At 39.6% G+C, this 24,311-nt stretch overlaps 1 protein-coding gene across 1 annotated transcript in view; it reads right to left on the reverse strand.

Moving 5' to 3' along the window:
• Positions 1–24,311, reverse strand: part of SLC2A13 (solute carrier family 2 member 13) — a 141,150-nt gene that overhangs the window by 3,629 nt on the left and 113,210 nt on the right. Inside the window, exon 8 of the mRNA XM_031059015.1 lies at positions 20,638–20,763. Within this exon, the coding sequence (XP_030914875.1) occupies positions 20,638–20,763 (126 nt within the window). The remainder of the gene's footprint in view (positions 1–20,637; positions 20,764–24,311) is intronic.

Consider the following 24,311-nt stretch of genomic DNA (forward strand, 5'->3'; position numbering starts at 1 on the left):
CAACAATATAACATTTCTTAAAGGCATACTCACAACTTTATTTTTTGTTCAATTTTTTTTTAAATTAACATTTGTTTAAAGGAACAAGTCATAAATGTAACTAGTGAAACTTTTCAGCTGCCACCACTTCAATTGCTAGAGATTAAAAATCCTACACTTTTGGGAGAGAGGACTTAAGCAGACAGTACTCTTTCATATGCAAAGAAGAAATCACAGAGAGCGGAACATCTGCCTGGGTTATGATTTCTAGATTAGCTGAGCACTTATGTGAAGGACATGACCCTCTTGACAGTAGGGAAACCAGAATGGAGATGCCTGCAACAGGCAATAGGTGGGCAACAGGTTGTGGATGGTGGAGTAACAGGCACCCTGCAATGCTTCAGAGTTGAGCAGCAATGTGCCAAGCACTGATGGCCAACCCCCCCAGCATTCCTGGGGCAGAAATCTTCCCTTTGTCACCATTGATGAAAGGACAACATTTAAAGCAGGATATCATGGTGAAGTCGCAGACCCAGTTTCAGTACAGCTGGAAATCCAAAGCTCCAAAATATTTAAAAGAGAGAGGTTAACCCTACAAATACTGGAAAATGCACATCTGAAACCTTGGTAAAACCCTAATGTTTCCTTAATGGCAGTAACCTGTAAGGTTTACAGTTCCACTTTGCACTGGAGCAGCACCTGATCAAGTGGAGAAATGCTGAGCCCTTAATTTGGGGTCAGCAATGCAGCCAGGGCTGCCAGTGCACCCTTCCACCCTTCCTCAGCTCTGCCTTGCTGAGTTCTCCTGGAAAGGCCATCTTATCCAGGGCATTGATTCATTTTCACTCTTGAGGGGGAAAACACAGAAAACAGATCAGCTGAACATCCCTCTCAAAGACACATCCTTTGTGCCTGGGTATAGATTGGCCCACTGCAGACACAGGAGTGCTTAGTTCACACTGCTTCAACATCATCACTTCTGCTTCTTTTGCTGCTGCACAAATTTCATTTGCAGGTGTTTGTAATGAATACAAGTTGATGAGCACTTTTAAGCATCTTGATGCTGAGATGAATTTCTCCATTCTGCCCAGCCAGATTGGCAGCTCTGCAGAGAGGTTTCTCTCAAACAAAACTGTAAACAAAGACATACTTGGTTTATTATCCTGCATCCATCTCCATGAGATGCACAAACCAACATGCTGATTCACACAGACACAACTGCAGGCAGGTCAGTGTGTTTCCTTCCCCCGCCATCTTTCCCCAGTTGTGTCCTGCTTCTGACAGATTGGGATACAAATGATACAAGGGAAAACCAGATGTCTCCTGTGACTGAGCTACTCATCTATTCTCCACTGTCTGCCCCTAACAGAGAAGGAAATTGTGTTGCAAAAAAAGCAGATTCAGTGCAATGAAATGGGAAAAACAGCACTTGAGACTAGATTAAATAGAAACATGGCAGTAATAAACTGTGCTTTGCTTATCCTTCAGTTGTAAACCAGCATGGTACACATAGTAAAAGCAAAGACATCTGCATTTGCTGGCATCTTGCAGTGCTTGGAATGTTAAAAAAATAACACTTCAAGGCTGGAGATTTGTTCAAGCTCTATTGCTGTGATAATTCTACTATTGTACCACTGTTTATACAGGACCTATTATTTTGCTGAAGAACATACTTATAATTAGCATACAGTTTATTACCAGAGAAAATTTTGAATTTTGTCCTCCATGAACGGAGCATATATGATGGAAACAGAGGACCAGCTACCCATCACTTCATAAGCTGAAATACAGAAGAAAATCAAAGAATCATAGAAAGGTGTGATCTGAAAGGGACCTTAAAGATCATCAAGTTACAACCTGCACCTTCCATGGGCAGGGACACCTTTCACTAGACCAGGTTACTCAGAGCCCTATCTAAACTGTCCCTGAACACTTCCAGGGATGAGGCGTGCACAATTTCTCTGGGCAGCCTCTTCCACAGCCTGTTAACATCCCTGTTGATGGTGGCCAAGAAGGCCAGTGGCATCTTGAATACTGGTGTCAGGAATATTGCGGCCAGCAGGAGCAGGGCAGTTAACACCCCACTGTACCCAGCACTGTACTGCACCTCAAATCCTGTGTTCAGCTCTGGGGTCATCACTTTGAAGAGGACATTGAGGTACTGGAGCATGTCCAGCCAAGGGCAACAAGAGTCATTAATGATTTAGGAATCAGATCTTATGAGTTCTGAGGGAGCTGGGTTTGTTCAGTCTCGAGAAGTGTCAAGGGGCATCTCATCGCTGCCTTCAACTACCCAAAAAGAGATTGTGGTTAGATGAGGGCTGGACTCCTCTACAGTGACTGAAGTACGAGGACCAGAGGAAAAGGCCTTAAGCTGAGACAGGGGAGATTCAGGTTAGATTTTAGAAGTATTTTTTTCCCTGTTAGGGTGGTCAGGCATTGGAGTAGGTTGCCCAGAGAGTGTTGGAGTCACCATCCCTGGAGGTGTTTGAGAGGCTGATGTGCTCTAGTGGTTACAGGGGTAGTTACAGTGGCTGGGCTTATGTCAGACTTGATCTTAAAGGGCTCTTCCAACCTTGATGATTCAATGGTTCTAGAAGGTTCCCATGGGCCCAGCTGTCAGGCCTGTGCAGGCCCCTCTGGATGGCATCCCTTCCCTCAGGCAGGCTGACAGCAGCACAGAGCTTGGTGCCAGCTTGGTGAGGGAGCACACAATCCCAGTGTCCCTGTCATCAACAAAAATCCTAAACAGCACCAGCTCCAGTGCTGACCCCTGAAGAGGGCCACTTGTCACTGGTGCCACTTGGTCATTAAACTGCTGACTGCAACACTTTGAGTGACCACCCAGGCAATTCCCTGTAAATGTACAAGTGAAATGATGCAGTCAGGTCCTGGTGCAGAGTTTGCATGTACCAATATGCTGGGCAACAGTCACATTGGTACAACCAGTGAGGACACACCACATCATAGCCTCTGAAACTACTGCCAGACCAAAAACATGATTTTTTTTTTTTGGCTAAGTGTTTTCTACAGGCTACTTAAGATGTACATCAGTTCTAATTAATGAAAGCCTGACCTACCAACAGTAGATGCAAAAAATTCAACTGACTGAAAATAAATGAGATCAGTAGGTTTTCAAATTACAAGCATTATATGGTCAGTTTCGAAATCACAGAATCCACCCTCTATCAGATACGGTCTGAAGCTCAAAAGAACTAAAGCTTTGCTCCCCATCTCCTTAAATTACGTTCATATGGCACATAAAAGAAGGTAAGAAAAGAGCCAGTGTGGAGAGCCTAAAATATTATTGCAAATTACAGGAGGGTGAAACAGGATAAAACCACTTCCCTTGATGATCAATGTAAATTTTTGTAATACTTGAGCCATTTTGGCTGTACAATAATTCTGAAGCACAACACTGAAAACCCCAGTGGGAGAAATGGCTGGGCAAGACATAGCACAAGACAGAGACCAATTTGATTTTCTTCTCAAATATCCATTAATTTTTCCTTTGCTGTGCAATGAGGACTGTCTAGCCCTAAAGATACAGCTTTTTCTTGAATTAATTGTTTCAATGTGAACAGTTAATATATTTTTAATATGAAAGCTGCTGACTTCTCATTGTCTTTTAAGCCCTTCAGAAGCATCTTAAATGGATTTAGATCAAAAATCTTAAAAGGTCAAAATTCAAATCAAGTCAGGCAAAGGAAATTATTTTTGAAGAAAAACACTAGTATGATAGTCCATCTCTGTAAAATGCTTGTTAGAACAAGCATATTTCAAAATTACACATTTCACTCTGAGATAGACTTTGACATCAGGTGCTGATGGCACACAAAGATTTTATAGTTAATTCACAGTTTCACTAATCCCTCATTTCTTTGTTCTAACACTAGTAAAACTACGTAAGGACTGCTCTTATGCCAGCCTTTTGTGCCTGGGTTATCAGGATGATGATAATCTACAATTTACCAATTTAAGTCTCAAGTGTAAAACAAATATATTTGATTTACTAAATCTCCTTCAAGGAGATTTTTACAGTCTCCTGTGTAGAGTGCTGACTTTCACATCATGGCAATCCACTGAACAATATAAATTTATGCCAAGTTCATGGTCTCATGTTTTCATCTGAAGTCTGTCATGGAAATGACAGAGGACAAAAGAGACATAATTTAGAGTAGCTGCTGTTTGGATGGAGGAAGGTTTTTGTGGATGATGCTTGGGAACAACTAAGATTATTTATCCACAATCAATTACTCATCCTGTAGAAGAATCTGAATCTCAACATTTGGATTAGTCCTCATAAGTTCAAGCCCCTCCTCTTCTGCTAATTGTCTGAACAAACTCCCAATGACCTTAGAGGGCAGAATTTAGCAAGGTACCAGATGAACTGTGTAATAACTCAGTGGTAGTCAGACACCTAACTAAGGAGAGCTCCGGAAACCACCCCTACCCTGTCCATCAAGTGGCCTCCCAAATCCACCCATATACATCCCAAATAGTTACATCCGCACAACCCACAGAAACCAGTTAAACCATGAGCAATAATTTCACTATAAATCAGCATATTCTGTTTTAAGGAAAAATCCTTGCTCCTTTTTTATACATGTGGTAAAGATGCTGTCTAAAGCATCAAATGAACTGCAACTCAACCTGAAGGCAAACAGATTACTTTAAACCTGACTAATGTCTGAATCAGTAATTTCTAAGCTTTCCCACAGCTCCCTAGCTACTGTGGTCCATGTCTCAGAAGTTCCACACCTCTCTGGAGAAGTCTGCATTTATCACTTTCACATTATAGTTTACACAGAGAAATAATTCATCCATTAAACCAGATGTTACCTAAAAATTTACAGATGAAGCTTCTTACACCAGATGACACCAAATGAAAAACAAAAAAACCCCACCCTAATAATCCCTGAACCAAAACCAAAAAAACCCCAGAATTCCAGATAACCAGAAAAGAACAAACAGATATAGCCTTGAAAAACTATTGCCATAAAATAGCTGAATCATGGGATTCAGCTATACATTGCTTAACCTTCATTGCATAAAATACAGAGTTTTGGGACACTTGTGGAAGCCTTTTGCTATAACTGGCAAAGAGTTTTAAAAATACTAGTATATGTTTCAAAAACCTGGAAAAATAATTTAGTTCACAGCAAAGAAAGCAAAATTGCACCTCAGTAGATGACTGGTGCATCTGTACGTGATGGAAAAAGTCTTTATCACAGTGATCCCCCCCTGCTACAGGATCTATCCATTACAGCTACAAACTTGATGATCTTAAGAGCCTTTTCCAATCAAAATGATTCCATGATTCTCAGTCATGTCAGAACACACACCTGCAAGAGACTTAGCACACTGTTCTGATCTACCTCTGTCCTGGCTACCTGATCACAGATGAACATAATTTTAAAATATTATTATTTATTTATGTAAGAATCTTTAAGTTTGAATTCAAACACTTTCACAAGCTGAGAAATTCCAGCTTTTCAACTGCATCTGAATTTGCCTGATAAAGAGATTGCTGGAGCTGTAGTTCAGTCTGAATAGTCTGAGTAACAACATCCTGGAAACGGAGCAATTTTTCCCCATGACAAATAGTTGCTCAAAATTAATCACATCAAAGGGGTTCTGAACTGTTTGCTGATCTGGACATTTCAGTACTTTTGTAACCACCTATCAGTGGATTCTGAAGTGTGGACAACACAGTTGTTGTGTGTGCTGCCAAAGGAAGAAACTCAGCTGTGTGACAGTGCCAGCTGGACACTCCTGAGTGTGGTGTTGTGAGGTCCCCAGGACAAGGTGAGAGATGAAAACTTGACTCCAAGTTCTCAGAAGGCTGATTTATTATTTTATGATATGATATGAAAATGACATACTAAAACTATACTAAACTGTTGGGACCCAGGACACACCTCTGGCTGTCCAGGACACCAGGACCCCTGCTAGGGGTCTCAGAGACCCTGTCACAGAGCCCAAGACACCTGTGGTTTTGATTATGACCCATGGAGCAAATTACCAACCTTATATGAAGATCAGCAAGCCACAACAGTTTAGGTAGAATAATAGTGAAATTATCACGGGCTGGAAAAGAAGATTTTGGGTTTTTTGGTATGGGGGTTCAGGAGGCAAGATGGAGGGAACTGGGTGTGTCCAGCCTTTCTCCTTCTTCTTCTTGGCCTTCATCTTCTGCTGTGATGTTAGCACTTGGGGATTGGTTTAGAATATAGGTGCACTGTCCAACATGGGTGATAGGTATTGGAAGGTAAAGGTAAATATGATATACGTAGTTTGTGGTATAAGAGATGGAGCAGCCTTGGGGGCGGTTGGATAGCGTCGTGGCTGCCTTGCTGGTCAGACCTCTGTCTGCCAGGGAGAAAATTTTGTAGATAAGACTTAATAAACAACCTGAAGACCGAACAACAGAGAGTCCAGTCTCATTCTTCAGAGCCTGGGGTCGCTCCCTGGACCACCCAACTCACCTCGGGGGCAGAGAACAAGCAGCCGACCCCGAGACTAAACCATAGAGAAAGGATATGGACAGAAGGCCAGCAAAGAAATGACAATGAAACTCGTGACTGACTCCTCAGAGTCGGACACAGCTGGCTGTGATTGGCCATTAATTAAAAACAATTCACATGCTGGGTAAACAATTCTCCAAATCACATTCCAAAGCAGCAAAACATGGAGAAGCTGAGGCTTCTCATCTTGTCAGGAGAAGAAATCCTGGCGAAGGGATTTTTCATAAAATATCACAGTGACCGCTGAGCTGTGGGGCTGAGCAAGCCCCTGTGGTGGGATTAGACAACTCCAATCTCCCAGTGAAAGATGCTCAGTTTGGGATTTGCCTCAGACTTCTTTCATCCTATCCAGGCACCTTGCAAGTCCCTGTGGCTACCTCCAAGCTGTCAGCTACAATCCCCCACTCTGCTGTCATACCCCAAGGGTTTCAAGCTTCATTCTTCATCATATCTGCCAGGAGGGGAGAGACAAATCTCTGCTACTGCCAGAACTCTGTCCAACAGGCTTCCCCATCATCTTTTGTGTGCTCCTTACCTTGGGAAATGGACTCAAACCAGGAAAATGCAGAATAATGTTTACCCAGTGTTAAAGCCCAACCATTTCAGACCTCACAGCAGCTGGCAGTGCACTCAAAAACTGGGAGCAGAAATAACTACATACCAGATTTTTGTTACAGGAGACAAAATTAACTTCACTGCACTATACAGATATTGACTTATTTTTCTTTCCAAGCTTTCTCCTACTCTTCCAAAGTATCAGATGGTCACAAAAAGTGTCAGGAAACATCTGATGTCTCTGTGCTCTACAGTGTCCTTTCCTAGTTCTAATTCTGATCCTGACTGGACACACTTGGTTAACCCCAGTAAAAATTAGAATTAATTAGTAATAATTAAATTGTATGATTTCATAACCATAAATAATTCAAAAGTTATATTAATAGCACAGGAACTTGTGAGAGGTCATGCAACAATGAAACATAATCAACTGTTCACTTAACAAATACCTAGTCATAAGTACAGAATTTTAATGGGCAGAATTCAAATTAAAAGCTGATCAAAATGCAAAAACTTAATTAGTTTTGAGCATAAGCATCTTAGCTGAATGCCACTGTCCTTCATACATTTCTGCCTGTGATTGTTTCAACTACTTCAATCACTAGATAACAGGTCACAGTGTCTTCATGAGAAGACACAAGAATATATTTTTTGCCACTTGAAACATAATTCTGTGTCTTTACAAGCTAAAAAAGTCTATGAAAAAGCAACAATAAAAGAGTGACCTATTTCAGGTAAGGCTCAGAAGGCAACAGCAGGTAATGTAAGATTTCTGCCTTTTTCCCCCTGTCAAGGACACACTCCAGTGGCTTACTTACATCTATGTACTTTAAAGATTGAAATCTTCAGTAACTTTTCCTGTTTTTTCATATGTAGAATACACTGATTCAAAAAATTAAAAATAATCAGTGTTTCACAACCACTAAACTGTCCGACAGTTCTTACTGAAATATTCTTAGTATGCAAATAAATCTTATGTTTGTCCCTTCAGCATTTCCTGTTGCTAAGGTCTGTGGCTCTTCAAGCAATTGTGCCCAGTGGTCCACTGAGATCTCACCTCTCATCACAAAACTATTTGTTCATGTCCTTGAACAACTTCACTAACCCTAAATCTTTTATTCTCTTTCAAGACAAGTGCTACTATTCCTTGTAGCTTCCAAACTAATGATGTGCATGAGAACCCCAACTTTATAAATGCTTTATAAAAGGTGGGCTCCAGCAGAGTGCCCTCAGCAAGTCATGAAGCCTCCCAGATTCCAGTGCTGTTTTTAAAAAGCCTCAGCCAATCCTCAAAATAAGAAAGATCCAGTAAGAGATAAAGAAACAGTTTAGTTCAGTCCTAATTCTCATATTGAAAGACTTCATTTAAATGCTGCAGTTCCCACTATTTCTTTCTTTCAGGTATTATCAACTCTTGAAGAACTTCCCAGAGGTGCAGATCAGCAAAGCATGTTTAGAAATTTGAGTAGACATGATGGAAGTGATATCACCCAACATTTTGAAGCCTTTGCCATGATCAATAGGTATTTTAGTATGACAGTAATATAAAAAAAAGATAAGAAACCCACTGCATTCTACCAGATGGAGTGGAAAAAACTCCATGACCTGGTAAAGACCCACAATTAGGGTGCTACAACACTTTTATAATCATGTATTCATGTGCAGGTCTGGATGGAGACATGATGTGTGTGATGGGGCCGTGGCTCGGGGATGTCACTTGCACCCAGAGTGGCCAGTGGGACATGAGAATTCCTGCTCCCACCACCTTGGTGGCTGCCACAAAAGCTCAATTTAATTGTGTTCACTGCAATCAAGTACAAACTGAAAAGAAAACATCTCATGCCACAGTAAGGGCACAGGCACATGGCAAACTCTTGTAAGAAATGACATCTGGGAATATTTAACTGCTTGTGAAGTAGATGCCATTTCACAGATTTAAAATATAAGCACAAAGCTGTCTCTGCATGACAAGCAGCAAAAAGGTATCACAGAGTCATTCTGGAAACAGAATGAGCTATTATTTCCCTCTTGGCAGCCATCATGGTTGAGAAACACTTGTGGACTCCCTGTGACCCCAGAATGGGCTTTAAAGATTGTTTAGTGGCTTTTCTGTGGTTATACAGAAATAGTTCACTTTTGGAACAATCCATTTCAGCAGTGAGCACACACACCCAGTCATTGCCAGCTTCCCCTGCTTCCCTGAAAGGAGGGAGTGCTCATTAATGATTTGGCCATTTCTTCTGAAAGGCAAACCTTTGGGGAATTTCAGGGATGAGCACTAACTGGGAAGTGTCCATCAGTCACCTTGGGGGCTGCCAGAGCTAACTTGTGCTGCCTGAGGCTTTCTAGCAAAATCCAGACAGATTTAGTCATTCTATTCCTGCCTACAGGCAGGCAGGCTTCATTCTGTTGGAGCTCTTTCAGGACAAAATTGCTTATAAATGTAGGAGATTCAAGTACTTTTTGTTAAAAACAGACTGGCAATGAAGATCCATGACAGACTGGCTCAGTAAGAATTCCACTTGTGTGCAGACCCCTTGCTGCACCTCAGTGCTCCTGGTCTTCTCCTGAACTGCAGCTGCTCTGCTGCTCCTGAGTTTTTGGTGGAAGTTCTGGGTCATCCCTGCTCTGACGTGTTGGAGAGATCATGGATGGAGCACCAGACTGCAACCAAACTACTGACAGAAAATTAGAAGAACTTCTAGTTTTTCTTTCCACATTTAAAAGCATTTAGTCTCTCTGATTGCAGCATTGACACTCAATAATAAAATTACTGAAACAAACTGGTCTGAGGATTATGATGTCAAATGCAGCACTTTGGAATTTCATGCAGGCTTACCATAAAACAAATATCCACCTGATGTTTAATCTCATTTGGTTTTTCACCTGAATTTACATTTCATTTTCTTAATAATAATTATAATTTCCAAAGTTATTTTGGCTATAACAGAAATACCAACCAGCTACCTAATCACTGCAGAAATATCAGTTCTCCCAGGTGTTGCCTCTTTTGAATGCTAAATAAAGACAGAGAGGTCCAATGAATACTGGTGGGAAGGGCTAAGTGTAGGGCTCAATAATAATAAGTATCAACATTTTAATATTAACTGAATAAATATTAACAGAACAGCATGCAAGAGCTGCTGGCATGGCATAAGAAAGTCTATTCTCTAAAACACAGGCAAAGACCAGCTGCAAAGGAAAAAAAGGAACATTTTCTATTCCATTAATCGAGGAACTATAAGACAGCTCAAGGTCACAATTTCAGACATCTGAAGTTGATTTAAACAAATTCCATCCAGACTTCCTACTCTTACTTAAATTTACAAGTAACCTTTATTGATGCTTGTGCTGTCCACCATGTGCCAGTGGTAGTGTCAAAGGAATGTCTTCATGTCAAAATCATCCCTTGAGTGACAATTGTCAGAAGCATTTCCAACACTGTGGTAATCAAAGACCAAAGAAATCAAGGTGGTTATTGTAACTTAGTATCAAGGTAACTCAGAAAAATTCACCCTCCAAATGAAATAGGTTCTACGTTACAATTTTTTTTCTTTTCTGAATGCTTCCAAACACTTTAGAAAACAACAAAGAGAAAAAAAATTGATTGTTTTAACTACCCCAAAGTTTTAGGCATACAGAGGTATCATAAAAACTGCACCTTCATGCTGAAACCTGGTATGTGAAGCTAGCAAGGAATGGCAAGATTTTATAGTTCAATTGAGAAAAACAAAGCAAATCCCACCCAAACCCCAACCTCAAACCACAGATGGGACACAGTGACACAATTCCAGCACAACCTGGGTCTGCTCTGTGTCTGCAGGCACACTGCTGAGGCTTACAGATAATTTATTGCTTATTCCAGGCAGCAGACCCTGTACCTCCCAGCTGAAGCAGCATTGTGCAGAAAGAATTTTTCATAGTGCTGTTAATACCTTAGAACCTCAGTTAACCTCATATTTCAATGGGAGCTGAAGAGAGAATAAAGTATCAATCCTTTGGCAATTTTTACTGAAACAAAAGGAAAGGGGAGGGAGACTTTCTAAATTTGCTTTTCTTCTTGAATCTGAGACAAAATACCACATAAGGACAAGGAGTTTAAAATAGAGATCAATATTACATGCATTAGCATGCCTTTTGAGGACTTCCCTGCTCTGTTCAATTTCTAGTTATTGACATACATATAAAATTTACATTTCAACAGTTCTAACAATAACATTTTGACCACCATAATCTTCCATCTAAGTACTGAACTGTGACACTTGTTTTCTGTAACAGCAATTTAGACACAAATATTCCATTTTAACTACTGTCAGCAACTGTTTGCCATCACAACTGAAATCTAACCAGACAATACTTGAGATCTTGCATTCATTGTTTTAAATAGATGATGGAACAGTACTTTTTAAGCAGAGCTTTTCCCTGATTCCAGTAGGTGGCAATAGCTCTGCCCTAAAAAGCTCAGAGAAACCTGTTTCAGAAGGGGAATGAAGCACTGCATCCCCACCCATCCCTGCTGTACCAGGGAGGCTCTGAATTAAATCACCCAACAGAGCTCTCCAAAGAAGATTCCTCTGCTGTCGGCCCTAAAATTCACTGCAAATCATTAATGTTGTAACTGAAAATGGAGCCCTAAGGCTCTAAGAACACTTAAAACAAGATAATTATTTCATGCCTGATTTGTGAGAGCTAGCACTTAACACAGAGTGCTGCTCTGCCTTGATTTGTGCACGCAGGTGCAATACCCATGCCTAATCTAACGAATTTCATAAAATATATATATGGTAAATGGTTTCATTATCTCTGGTTTAAGAAATTTATGAACTTTGGGTACCAAAGTCTCCATTGTTATATTCAACTCAACAGTCTGGGATGTGACTGCTGAAGAACTTGGCAGAAATCAAAGTAATCATCTATCCTTCATGGCCTCTGACATCTAAAAAGAGTTTTACATAAATAAGTGCTTTTTAACAATAGCTATTTTTCCAAGAAAATATGCTAAATGGGAATACACCCCACCTGAATCACAGGTCTGAAGAACTCAATAATCATGCAGAACCTCAAACTCATCCCTTACTATTATCTCTGCAAAGCTAATTGACAGCTGTGGAAAGCTGCAGGACAAAAGGAATTCTGTGCATCCTGCAAGGAGGAAGAAATGCCCAAAGTGCTGCTGTTGAGAAGCATGACCTGCCACCTCACAGCCTGCCACCTCCTAGGCTGTACCAACCAAAGAGCTGAGTTAAAGTAAGGCCACAACTTTAAATCAAAGGAATCAATAATTGCAGTTCATCTTGTGCCAGGAGGGATTGATGTTACTGCCTCCATTCAAAGGAAATGAACCACACGCGCAAACAGCACATGCAGTCATTTCTACGACTTAAGCTAATCAAACATATTGAGTTATTCAACAGCTCTACTGCAGAAATGTGTTGATTTATTTTCCCTCAAAAGCAAAAAAAAAAAACCAAAAAAACCCAAAAAACAAACAACCAACAAAAAAAACCTCTAAAAACTTAATTCTTTTAAGAAGGGAAGATATGAAAATTTTACTGTATCCCATGTTGTGATTATTGAAGAATTACTTAGTATGGAACAAAGGTATGTAAGATGTGGATTAGGGATGCTCTTAAAAGCACAAGTTGCTGCATGGAGGTTTGGGTTTGGCCCTGTTGAATGGTCTTTATCAGTAAAAATCCACAGCGGTCTTTCCAAAATATTTTGCACCCTCCAAACAGAGAAAACTTAATTTTAGTAAATCCATCTCACAGTGTAAAATCCTAAAGGAATCTGCTGAGACAGTCTTCACAAATTATTTTTATATAAATTCAAACTTTATAGTCAATAACCAAATAAATGTGAAAAACAGCTATTGGAAATTCTCCTCTCAGATAAAAAATCCACATGCTCCCAAACAGGAGTCAGTTCCCTTTCCTGGGTCCAAGGCAGGAGGGGAAATCCCCATCTGTGCCAGCAGCAGCTCCCTGAGCCCCTCTGGGATGCCCTGGGATGAGCAGAGCAGGGCTGAGCTCTGCCCTGCTCAGCACGGCCCCAGCAGGGACACACGGACGGCTCTCTGTCTGTCCCTAGGAAGATGAGCAGCTGGAGAAGCTAATTAGCAGCAGCTCCTGTGGGCAGTAAAAGACTCTCTAATGTACATTTCATAAGAGAGAGAGAAAAGCTGCAGGAATTATCCTCATACTCCAAGCACACTGATGGGAGACTGACAATTCTCTCGTACACGCTGGCATTTTTTTCTCCTTTCCTTTCCCATCTCCTTTGTCAGCTAGGAGCAAACATGCTTTTTGAACAGGGAACAAGAGTATTTCCCTTTTAGTTCCCCTTCAGCTGGCCAGAGAATGAATGAAAAAAACTGAAGGCTTGCTTCTTCAGCAGATACATATTTAAATTTTGAACACCATACCATCTTCTTCTTTGGACCACTTTTAAAACGAAGAACACTGACTCAAATATTTTTCCATTTAAATAACACAATTTTTTCCAGCCAGCAGCATTTGATAGATAACGCTTTAGCCCGAGGGCTACTTTTGTTTATATATTCCAATTACCTCAATGCTTGCATCTGAAGTAGTTGTACCAAGTAACCCAAAGAGCAGTTGGCATTCCCTACCAGAATGCCTTTTAACCAGTAACTGGAGTACGATCCAGAAGCATGTTTTTATTGCAGCACAGTGCAATAAAAAGGAATGGGTAAAGAACAAATGTACAGACAGTGTTTCAAACTAACCAGCCCTGCTTTAAAATCCTGTTTTGTGCTGGGTGTCTCCAACAAATAAATTCTGCCTTCAGTATAAAAACTAAACATTTCCCAGTCAGAACACATTCACTTCATAACAAGGCTTTTCAAGCATCCAGAATTTGCCACTGGTTGAGTAGAAATATCATGCTAGAGCTATTAATAGTAATTCCTAAGCAATTATCTGAAAGAAATGTAAACAGTTTCAGTTTAGATTATTGTGTTGCTCTGGTCACTATTTTAGACCTAAAATTCAGCTACAATAAACAAAGTACTTTATTTGTACAGGCATTAAGATATAATTATGTTGTAACAATAGCTAAAAAAAAGTCTTCCCTCTTTAGCAAGTTAAACAGTAAAAAAAAGGACAAGATTATCTTCTATTAAAGTTACAATAAAATTCCGCCCTCAATTATTTAATTACACCCTTACAATATTTCAGCACATATATAGATTCCACCATCTTTATATATGCTTAAAAGGGGCTTATTATGGTTTTCAGCTCCAGCATGAAATAATTTCCTTTTAAAATAATTTTAAAGTGTGATGTTTTAAAGATTTGAGCAGGAAGAGTGGCTGAAAGGATCTGAACATTAAAATTCCACTTATTTTACTACCTACTCCTGCCTACTCACCAATAAGACAGGCTCATCAAGGATTAAGGATACAGTATTCTATATTACTTTATCCTTCTATTCTTCCTCTTTGCTCTTACCAGTTAGCAGAAATGGCTTTAAAATATGCATATGAGATTTCTTAAGTTCCTCTTCCACATCCCTTTTACAAATCACACTGGTATATGCAACTATTAGTCTGTGATTACATGTCTGATAACCTCCTCCCAGGAAAGACCTCGTGCCTTGGAGTTTGGCTGACAAAGACTGTAATCAGTTTCAGATCTTCTTTTAATTTCTGTTTTCACACAACTCACTAATATATATTAGATATTATTGTGCTGAAGTACATACTCCAAATCCAACAGGACAAACAGGATTGCACCCTGTCACACAGCTGCTGCAGGTTTTCATACTTACTAGCACTGGGGAAGATATTCAGAACACAATTCTGCATCTATCTTGATTTTATTTTCTGAACAATATTGAGGCAGAGAGGGGCATTTTATATTCTGGTTCCTCCTGAAGTTATGAATATTTCAATTTAGCCAACATTTACCATATCAAGAGATTTCTCTAAGACTACTGGTTATAATCACAATTCTTCTGAGTGCTGCCAACATACATGCAAGATGTGAATATTCTCTTGATCCTACTACTTTCCTGAATCCTTTACTCCCTCTACTATAGTTTTTTACATGGTAAATATGAGAACCATAATCCTATGTATAATCTTCATCTATTGATCTGACTACTTGGTAAGAGAAATACTAGTTTATCTTCTAATTACTGCTGAGTTAAGCATGAATTTTCAATGCAGACCCTTGTAGAAAGGCTTCAAATAATCATTTCAGCAACAAAATCTTCTAGCAATACTTTCTGCATGACAAAACAAGCCATGAGTACTTAATTCCTGAAAGATTGCTCTGGGGCTAATCTTTCTGTGGTACCAGTAAAAGTCTGCAATGGTGTTTCCCATGACATACTGAGAGCAGATTCTCAGTCTTCAAATGTGTAAATTTACACATACATTCTTTTTACATTAGGAAAGCAGTCACAGGAACTTTTACAAATGTATCTGATGATGCAAAACAAATGTAATGAACTTACACGTCTGTCTTTATCTACAAGGGAGAAAAGTAACATGGTACTTTCAGAAAAATCTAATGTTCTTACCAAGAAAAAGTATTCTAACAATTTTAAGAGTCTCATCTGCTATGCATTAGACAACAGGGAATGCTGCATGAATGTAAAGCTCCCCAGAATACTCTCGAGGCTGTGACAGACACTGGCATGTCCCTTGTTGGACATAACCCAATCTGTTGTCTGAGAATCCAGCTAATGAACTCCCATGAATTTATATTTTCTAACCAGTGGAATCTAGTTAGCATCCAGGCTCAAATGCCAAGGTCATTAGGCACACTCCTGAAGCTGGGAAAGAGGGTTTGACTGCCTGCCCGACCTGCTTGCTCTCACTGCACAGGCAATTCAAACCCACTTTTCCCCCAAAGAGGTTTCCAAGACACATTTAAATCCCTCAGCAAACTGGCAGATATGAGCAACAGGCACACAGTGAAACATAACAGCATTACTGAGCATCTGTAAACATGCCATTAATTTTACATGGAAGGAAGATGCTCAGGAGAGGACTGGCTAAAGGAAAACAGAGCTTCCCAAAAACAGAGAGAGCTCTTCTGCTCTCTTGCCTTTGCAGTGGCTGCCCTTAGAGAGGGGAGTGCTTCTTTATGTTGAGAAAAGCAGGATTCTCCATGAAGCATTAAACTCCCCTGGCACAGAGATGTTCCTCTAACAAAGTTAATAAAAATGTCTGAAAACAGCAAATCACTCAGCTCCTGTCTCTTTATAGATTTCTGTTCCCAATCATTCTCCTCTGGGGGCTGTGGAGACCTGCCAGCTAATTGTGAGGACAGGATGGCTCTAGGCTTGTCTCTGATCTGAGGATGATGTTATTATTTCTTCATAATTGTTTACTGTATAAAATCAACATCGTCCTCTCCAGAGGAAGATTGCTCAGAGTTGCTCATGAGAGCGTTTCAGCTCAGTTGTGGGCCTGCTGTCGTCTTGACAACATACTCATGCCAAGGTTAATGTCACATCAAGGCACTGTAAGTACCTCCTTCCCTTGCAGTTATTCTTTCAACTGTAAGGGTAGTAATGCAATTTAAAGTTTCTTCATTCTTGGCTGACCTTTAGGAGTATTGATTGCAATTACACAAAGAGAAATTTCTCTGAGTACTGTGGGAGTAATTTAGGTTGTGGGGAAAACCCCTGGATTTTGGGTTGTGTTCAGAAAGCACAGCCCTGAAAGCAATCACCTCTACATTTTGTCCTGGCTGAGAGAGGGACTCTGCCCACGACCCCTCTTGTGCCACCTGAGCTTCATATGGGAACCTTCCCATTGCAAACCCATCAGTACAAGTGAGCTAATGCTTTTTATTAAGTTCATGGGGATTTCACAATTCAATGTTCATGAAGAACAGAAGTGCAAGGCTTTCTGAGCTACTGCTACGTGTGAAACTTCCCTAAGTCTTGGAAAACATAGTCCCAATGCAGAACCATGAGACCACACTGAAAGAAAAGATACAGCTCTTCTTCTTTTACTACAAAGTAAATAATTTTAGAATATTCTTGCTCATTGTCTTGGAACCATTCTTGATGTGTCCCTGGGCAGAGCCTGAGGCAGCAAGATTTGCATGTCAACAGCTATTTTGTTAACTGGTTCAGAAACACCAAGGGCAGCAAAGCACCTGCCTGTGCTGGTGTCCTGGGCAAGACACTCCTCCCTGCGTTATTCTAATAGCAGTCATGCTTATGTAACTGATTAAATAATGAAAAATACATCTCTGCTGCTTGTGGTACATGCAGGATCTTACAGGCACAGCCTCCATGCTGCTTAAGCTGTGACTTGGGCTCGGTCAGATTTATTCCTGCACAGTCTCTGTCTCCCCCAGAGCCTCTGCCAGCCACTGAGTTCCCAACATCCACCAGAACCCAAACGCTATATTCTTCTTGAAAAATATGTGGATGCTTTAATTGTCTCCCTGGGTTTCTATGACAACCACAGCAACATAAACAGCCTTGCTGGCAGCCACAAGAGACTGAAATCTCTGCTCTCTTCCCTCCCCTCCCCAGAACTTCTCAATGTAGAACATACCGTAACCAAACAAATGCAATTAACAATGGAGGTGGTATCCAGTACACCTGGCTGGCACTGGGGAAATGTCTTGGAAATAAAATGCATTACAGTATTTTATAGTAACAGTCAAAGCATTGCCCACTACATCAGTGCTATCAAAGTACCTTGGGACCAACAGCGAAAAACAGTGCAAAGCTATAAATACATAAACAGAAGTTTTCTATGTCAGTCTGCATGGCTGCAGAGAGCTTTAAAAAATACATGACAAGGCCTTCTCTGTTAGTGCTTCTGAGCACCTCCCACCTTGGTGGTAGGTTACACATCAGGAATAGATAAGCCCCTGTCAGGAGAGTTGGGGTTCAGATGGCTGCAGCTCCCAGCTTTCCAGCAGGAAAATCATAAACAAGATGTGATCAGAGCAGCAGCAAAATGCTCTGCATGGCACTGTCAGCCCGAGTCCAGGAGAAGCTGCTTCTCTAACTCCTTCATCAACATCATGAGAGCTGCTGCTTCTGCTAATGCTCAGACATCTGAGGTCCAACAAGTCCCAAACAAATAGCTCAGAAACAAATTTCTTCTCTCCTGAGCAAAATTAATGGCAAAATAGATTTTCCATGAGCCAAGGGTAACCCTGGAGGCTTTAAGCCATTTAAACTCATTCATCTAACACCGGATGCATGAAGCCATCAGGACACACAGGAGTTACAAAAGAGGCTGCTGATAATTACAGCTATCAGCTGTCCACAGCCCACAAAATCATCTCTCCAATTATTATACTACTTTCTGATCACCACAATGCCATGTATATTTTTAAGTAATAGCCCCTGTATGTCTAGCTTGTGACAAAGTAACTTTGTGAAAGAAAGGGCTGCAATTTCCTTCCCCAGTGCTGTAGTTTGTCTCAGGCATTGTTCTCCCTATGCTGCCAGGGAGATACAGATGCCTCTGGCTGCTCTGAGACTCAACTGGGGATGGAACTGTGCTGTTTTCCCTGCAGCAATCTTCCCTTGGCAGGGAAATCCTAAGGCTTTGTGGGACTGATTTTGCTGTAAAGCAGACTCAGGATTTGAACAAATGGAGCTGGGGAGTGGTATGAGAATCTGAGCCCATGGAAACAAAATCTACGGGGATTCCCCATGGCCAGTAAGTAGAAATACACCTATCTGTGAAGAGAAGGAGCAGAAGGAAAAGAAGGCAAAATGCTTCCCTCTCCCACAGGGCTTGGAAGGCACAGAAGGCACCACCTGACATTGCACAGCTTGAAGGATCAGCTTTTTGAAAACTGAGGCAAGAAAGAAATTAATGAAATAAACACTAGAAATGGTGAGGAATATTCAGAAAAAGAAATGTGGATATTTTATTGGTTTTCCATCTTTAGGCAGGACTTTCACAGTGGTGACTACCAGTACAACATATATAAAATTTTTTCATTTCCTTTTGAAGGATTTTAAGCAGGGTCCTCATGGTATGGAATTCTTGCACATGGAAAGACTGCATTTTGCAATATGAAAAGGAAATATTTATTCTCCCCTGTCTAATTTGCTCCAACAGGTTGTACAGCAAAGAGTCTATGTGAGACGGAATCATGAATATGAAATAATTGCCTATGCCCACATTTACTATGCTAAAAAATAGCACTGGCTAATGAAATAGTTTAATTTTATCTATTAACTATTCATAACATTTTTTGTTTGCATTTATGTCTTTCTGCATTCTAGAGTGATTCTGCTAATTGCAGACAAGCTACTTAAAACTACAGCATATAGGAAATGAATGTTGACTTGGAATATAAAGAGACATCTGTTACCTTACAAATATGAGAGTCCACACGCTGCAGGTCACATCAGGGTATCAGGCAATATGCAAGGTATATTTCATAATGTGACGTTGAAGTTAGTGACAAGCAGGTCAGATGAAATTTTGTAGTTTTCACAGTTATTTATTAACTGTAATAACCCCCAAATGATCACAGTGCTTTTAAATTAGGATTACAAAAAATATAAGCTTCTCTTTTCTGCACTTGGAATTAATTACTAGGCCTAATGGTACTGAAATCAAAATGAGGGCAATTTTAGAGTAATTTAAAATTAATGATTCTACAATTGGTAGATATTTTCATACTTTTTAACTTCTGTCCAGTATGACTCAGTGCCTTTGAGACAGTTTGGTTTAAATTCTAAGAAATGTGTATGAAAGTTAATAAAATAAAAAAAAGAAGAGGCCCAAATCACCACATAAACCTTTGCCTATTCCCTGAGTATGTTCATGGTGTGTGGGTGGCTGAGATGAATTCTGTCGAGGTGGTTTTCTCAGAAGTAATTACATAATTCCCTTGTGCCTCTGAACCATTCTAAACCCCAATGCAAGCCCTGCTCATTACTAAAGTATTCATAAAGCCTCTACAAGACAATGTTCCACCTCACAAAGCTTTCCTTAGGCATAGTCAGTACTTCAGAAAACCCGAAGGTTGCTGTGACTTCACAGGAAGTTTTGTGCTGCATAAAAAAGAGGTGTGATGTATTTTGCACACGTTTTTACATTCAAGTGCAACATATGGCATGACACCCCTTTCAGGCACAGAATCACAGAAATCTGTGGCCAAACCCCATGCTTTCGACAATTTGATCTTTTCAGATTTTGATAATTTTAATTAATTCAGCTGAGCTGTTTCTTTAGTAGGCCAATATTAAAAGTGTGGTTTAATTAATGTATTTTAAAAGAAAATTAATTCAGAGGGCTTTAAGTATATAACAAGGGAATGTGCCACTTCAAATGAATGAAAAACATTAAGGAAAGGTAATTTTCCTCACTTCTAGTGTACTTTTGCCATGCTTCCTAAGTGACAGACTACACCAAAAGGGCTGCACACATCAAGGTCAAGCCTTTAATTTAAGAAGTAATCACCCATTTTTGACAATGCCAAGTTACTTTCTTCTTCCTGAACATCTTAAGAATTTAACACTTTCTGTAAAAGCAAAATTATTCTCAATAGCATAAAATACACTCTCTGTAGAGCACAAGGCTAAAAAATCTTGACAAGTGACATACCTGCCCCAAGCTGCTTTCATTGTAGAGTGTTTATCAACAGGAATGCATGAGGACTCAACAACACTTGACTTATTCAATTTGTAGCAGAGACCACAGTCTGGATCTAACATACATCCATTGCAGTAACTGAAAGAGAAAAAAAAATACTAAAGCAACACTTCATTCATTACTGGATGTCAAAACCAACAGCATCTCCCAGTAAGTCTTGGAATGCACATAGCTACGTTGTCAGGGTTGGAGACAAGACCAATCAGTTCTCCAGAAAGTATCACATATTGCTTTCAACCTCTTCTGTAACACATTTTGGTAGTCCATCTGCATCTACCCTGTGATACCTGATCAAGTTGTAGGAGAATTCATTCATAGAATAAATTTAAATTGAAAAAAGACAGACTGGAGTTGAAGAAAAAGAATCATCATAGAATCATGGAATGGTTTGAGATGGAAGGGACCTTAAAGATCATCAAGTTCCAATGCCCACTGCCATGGGCCAGGACACCCTTTACTAGATGAGGTTTCTCAGAGCCTGATCCAACCTGGCCTTAAACAGTTCTTTGGATAAGTCATCCAAAAGTTCTCTGGGCAACTGCTTCAGCAACTTACCACCCTCACAATAAAAGGGCTTCTTCCTAATGTCTAATCTTAACTCTCTATTTCAGTTTGAAGTCATTCCTCCTTGTCCTGTCAGACATCATACCTAATCACCCATCTAGAATTTGGGCACCCATGGATGTGAGTCAGTCAGAGACCACAATACCACATGGCTGTCTCTGTGAGCAAACTCAGCACCTGAATTTCCACTACATTTGATGGAAGGAGTCATTATGTCAGTGCAGGCAATTCACATACAGGCACCAAGTGCCCAAAAATATTCCATCTCCCCCTTACTTGTCACTGCAGAGTGTGCAGGGCTTTTGCAGATTATTCCCATGCACTTGCCAGCTCTGTAGAGATGTCTCTGATTTCCTTGGGAGTCTCAATAGGCAGGAGATGCTAACATTCAGGCAAAGTTTCCTCAGTGCCATTCTGTTGGTTGCTCAAAGGACTAGATAGCAAAACTGTTCTCTAGATACCTCTGGCTGCACTGACCACATCCCCACTGACTCTTCTGGCAGCCTAGACACCAAGGGCCCTACAGATACTTCACTGAGGAGTCAGTCCAAAATCTCTCTCTAAAATGTGACTGATGGGGATGTAGGCATGTGAGCTACAATAGCATCCAAAGCTCCCCATGCAGTGCAAGTTACCTAAAGCTGTTGGCACAAAGCCCTGCAAACACTCACTCACTGCTCCTGTGTTTGAACTATACAGGTATTTATCTCCCCTGGAAGCCATTTTAGATTCAGACACACATTTTCACCAGTATTTCACCCTGAATATCTCAGGGATAATTTTAGCCAGTAAAAACTAAAAAAAATTAGGTACTGTAAAGCATAGAGTGAGCCTGGAAATTTGAAAATAAAATTCAACTTTGAAATGCAACATCTGGAAATGTATAATTAAGCTACCAAAGTAGCTTTAACATACACTCCTGTAACAACAAAATCAAGAAAATAATATTTTCTGAGAGTGTATCTTTAACACAAGAAGGAATCGGTGAATTAAGGGATATCTTGCTTAAACTACTTAATCATTATGAGAAAAAGTAGAACTATAACAAAGTCTCAAGAAATTAAAACAGCAAAGCAGATTATATGGATATAAAAAGTCTGAAAGTATATGCTTAAAATCTAGTTATTCAAACTCTTTGTATTATAATGTTTCTAAAAGAATTATAAGGTCAATTCACATGGTAGATGGCAAAAAAAGGGCTGTGTTAAGAAAATTTTCCTATTTCTCCCAATTTTCAGAAAAGTGTGCTCTTTGCTATTGTGTTCTTTGTAAATTATTAAATTACTGCTGAATTTCTACGTTGTCTACATTTAGAATATAAATTCTTTTAAACACACCTTCCTCTGCCTAACTGATTGGTCAAATTCCAGACTAAACAGTTTGGGGTTTTTTTAATTAGGAAAGCTGCATTAAATCTGCTCTTAATTGAGATATAGACTGCAGAAAATATTTTTCATTTTTCATTTTTTTCAGAAAAAAATTTCATTGGAGATGAAACAAAACTTTCAGATAAAGGTCAATCATTTTATCTAACTGTAGAAAACATTTCTTCTCTTGCAAAGATAAATGAGAAAATTGTAATTCTGCAATTAGCAATTTTCAAAGGAAAGGCCAATACCACTATTACAGTAGTGAGACTTAGTTGCATTTTGTTACATTGATATTAGTACATCAATGGGCAGTAACCAAGAGTTTACAGGAACAGAAGACTGCATGTGAATGAAAACATTTTTATAAATCACAAATGTATTCAAGTATGCAATTATAATACAAAAAATGTATAAAATTAACATATTTTCTTATATTGAAAAGAATCTCATGATATCAAACGGGATTGCAACATATGATTTTCAAACTATAGAACCTTTTCCACTGAAATGATGTAATCAAAGTGCCTGTAAGCACCATGAATTTCTAAAAAGATACAGCAATTAGTGTCATCTTTATGGTGTTACCAGCAGAGGACAGGGACTGGACACCTCCTGGTTCCCTCAGTGTCTGCACAAGAATCAATACAGAGATGAACAGCAGAGCTGAATTTGCACTGTCTGCTCCATCCTGCTGGGTAACTCCACACAACCTCATGTAGTGCTGGTATCAGTTAACTGGTCAAGTGGGAAACACAAGATATCTTATTTATTCCTACTCCCATCCAGAAAAAAATGAGAGATTTGAGTATTGATTCCTGTGTCTGTTTACATGGCTGCTGGTTCAGCTGATCCTCTGGCTTTATTGGATATTGTAGAATAATTCAGGTTCAAAAGGACCTTTAACACCATCAAATCCAACTGGTCTTCCTGCTGGCATTCAACATAGTAAGGGCTGCTGGATTTCATGTTTTGCCAAATGTCAGAGGTTATACAGAGCAACTGCTAACAATTTAACTAACTTAAAATTATTCTTTTCCATGTTTTTTCTGAAGTTTGTCTTCCAGATTGAACAGTTAAATAACAGCTCTTTCTAAACCCTTGATGTTTGGGCTAGGATTTCCTGTCATCCTATATAGTGAATCCATCCAATCAGACACTGACTTCTGATTTTAGAGACAAGATTTATTTATGCCAAAGGAAATACAGAAATCTAACACACAAGACCTAAAGCACTTCAAATCTAATGCCCAGCAGACTAAGAGCAGGCAGTTGCTATTCAGAACATTTGGCATTTTTCTGTGCCCTGTCTTATCACTGATATAAAATTTTATGTTATCTTTGATGAGGGACATGGTCATTGCTTTTTCCAAGATGAAGACCAGTGTTTTTTTCCTCCAAAACCCCAGCATATATACATTACAATTGTTTCATAACACAATAAAGAAACCTCTATCAGTTACTAAGTCTAATAATAATAGAAAATGCAGCATGAAATAAGTGAGGAAGGTTTGTTTCACTGAAGCAGTTAAAAAACAATCAAACGCACCATGTACTGAGGCTGCTCACTTTAAAAATAAAATATATAGTTGTTTCAGGGTCCTTCCCTCTAGCCTCATTATTATCTGCTAAACTATGTAAACAATTTGAAATTGAGCACATATTCTGACATACATGCTCATAGTGATATAAATA

The sequence above is a fragment of the Geospiza fortis genome, unplaced genomic scaffold, assembly GCF_000277835.1.
Source record: "Geospiza fortis unplaced genomic scaffold, GeoFor_1.0 scaffold424, whole genome shotgun sequence".
NCBI classification, from domain to species: Eukaryota; Metazoa; Chordata; class Aves; order Passeriformes; family Thraupidae; genus Geospiza; species Geospiza fortis.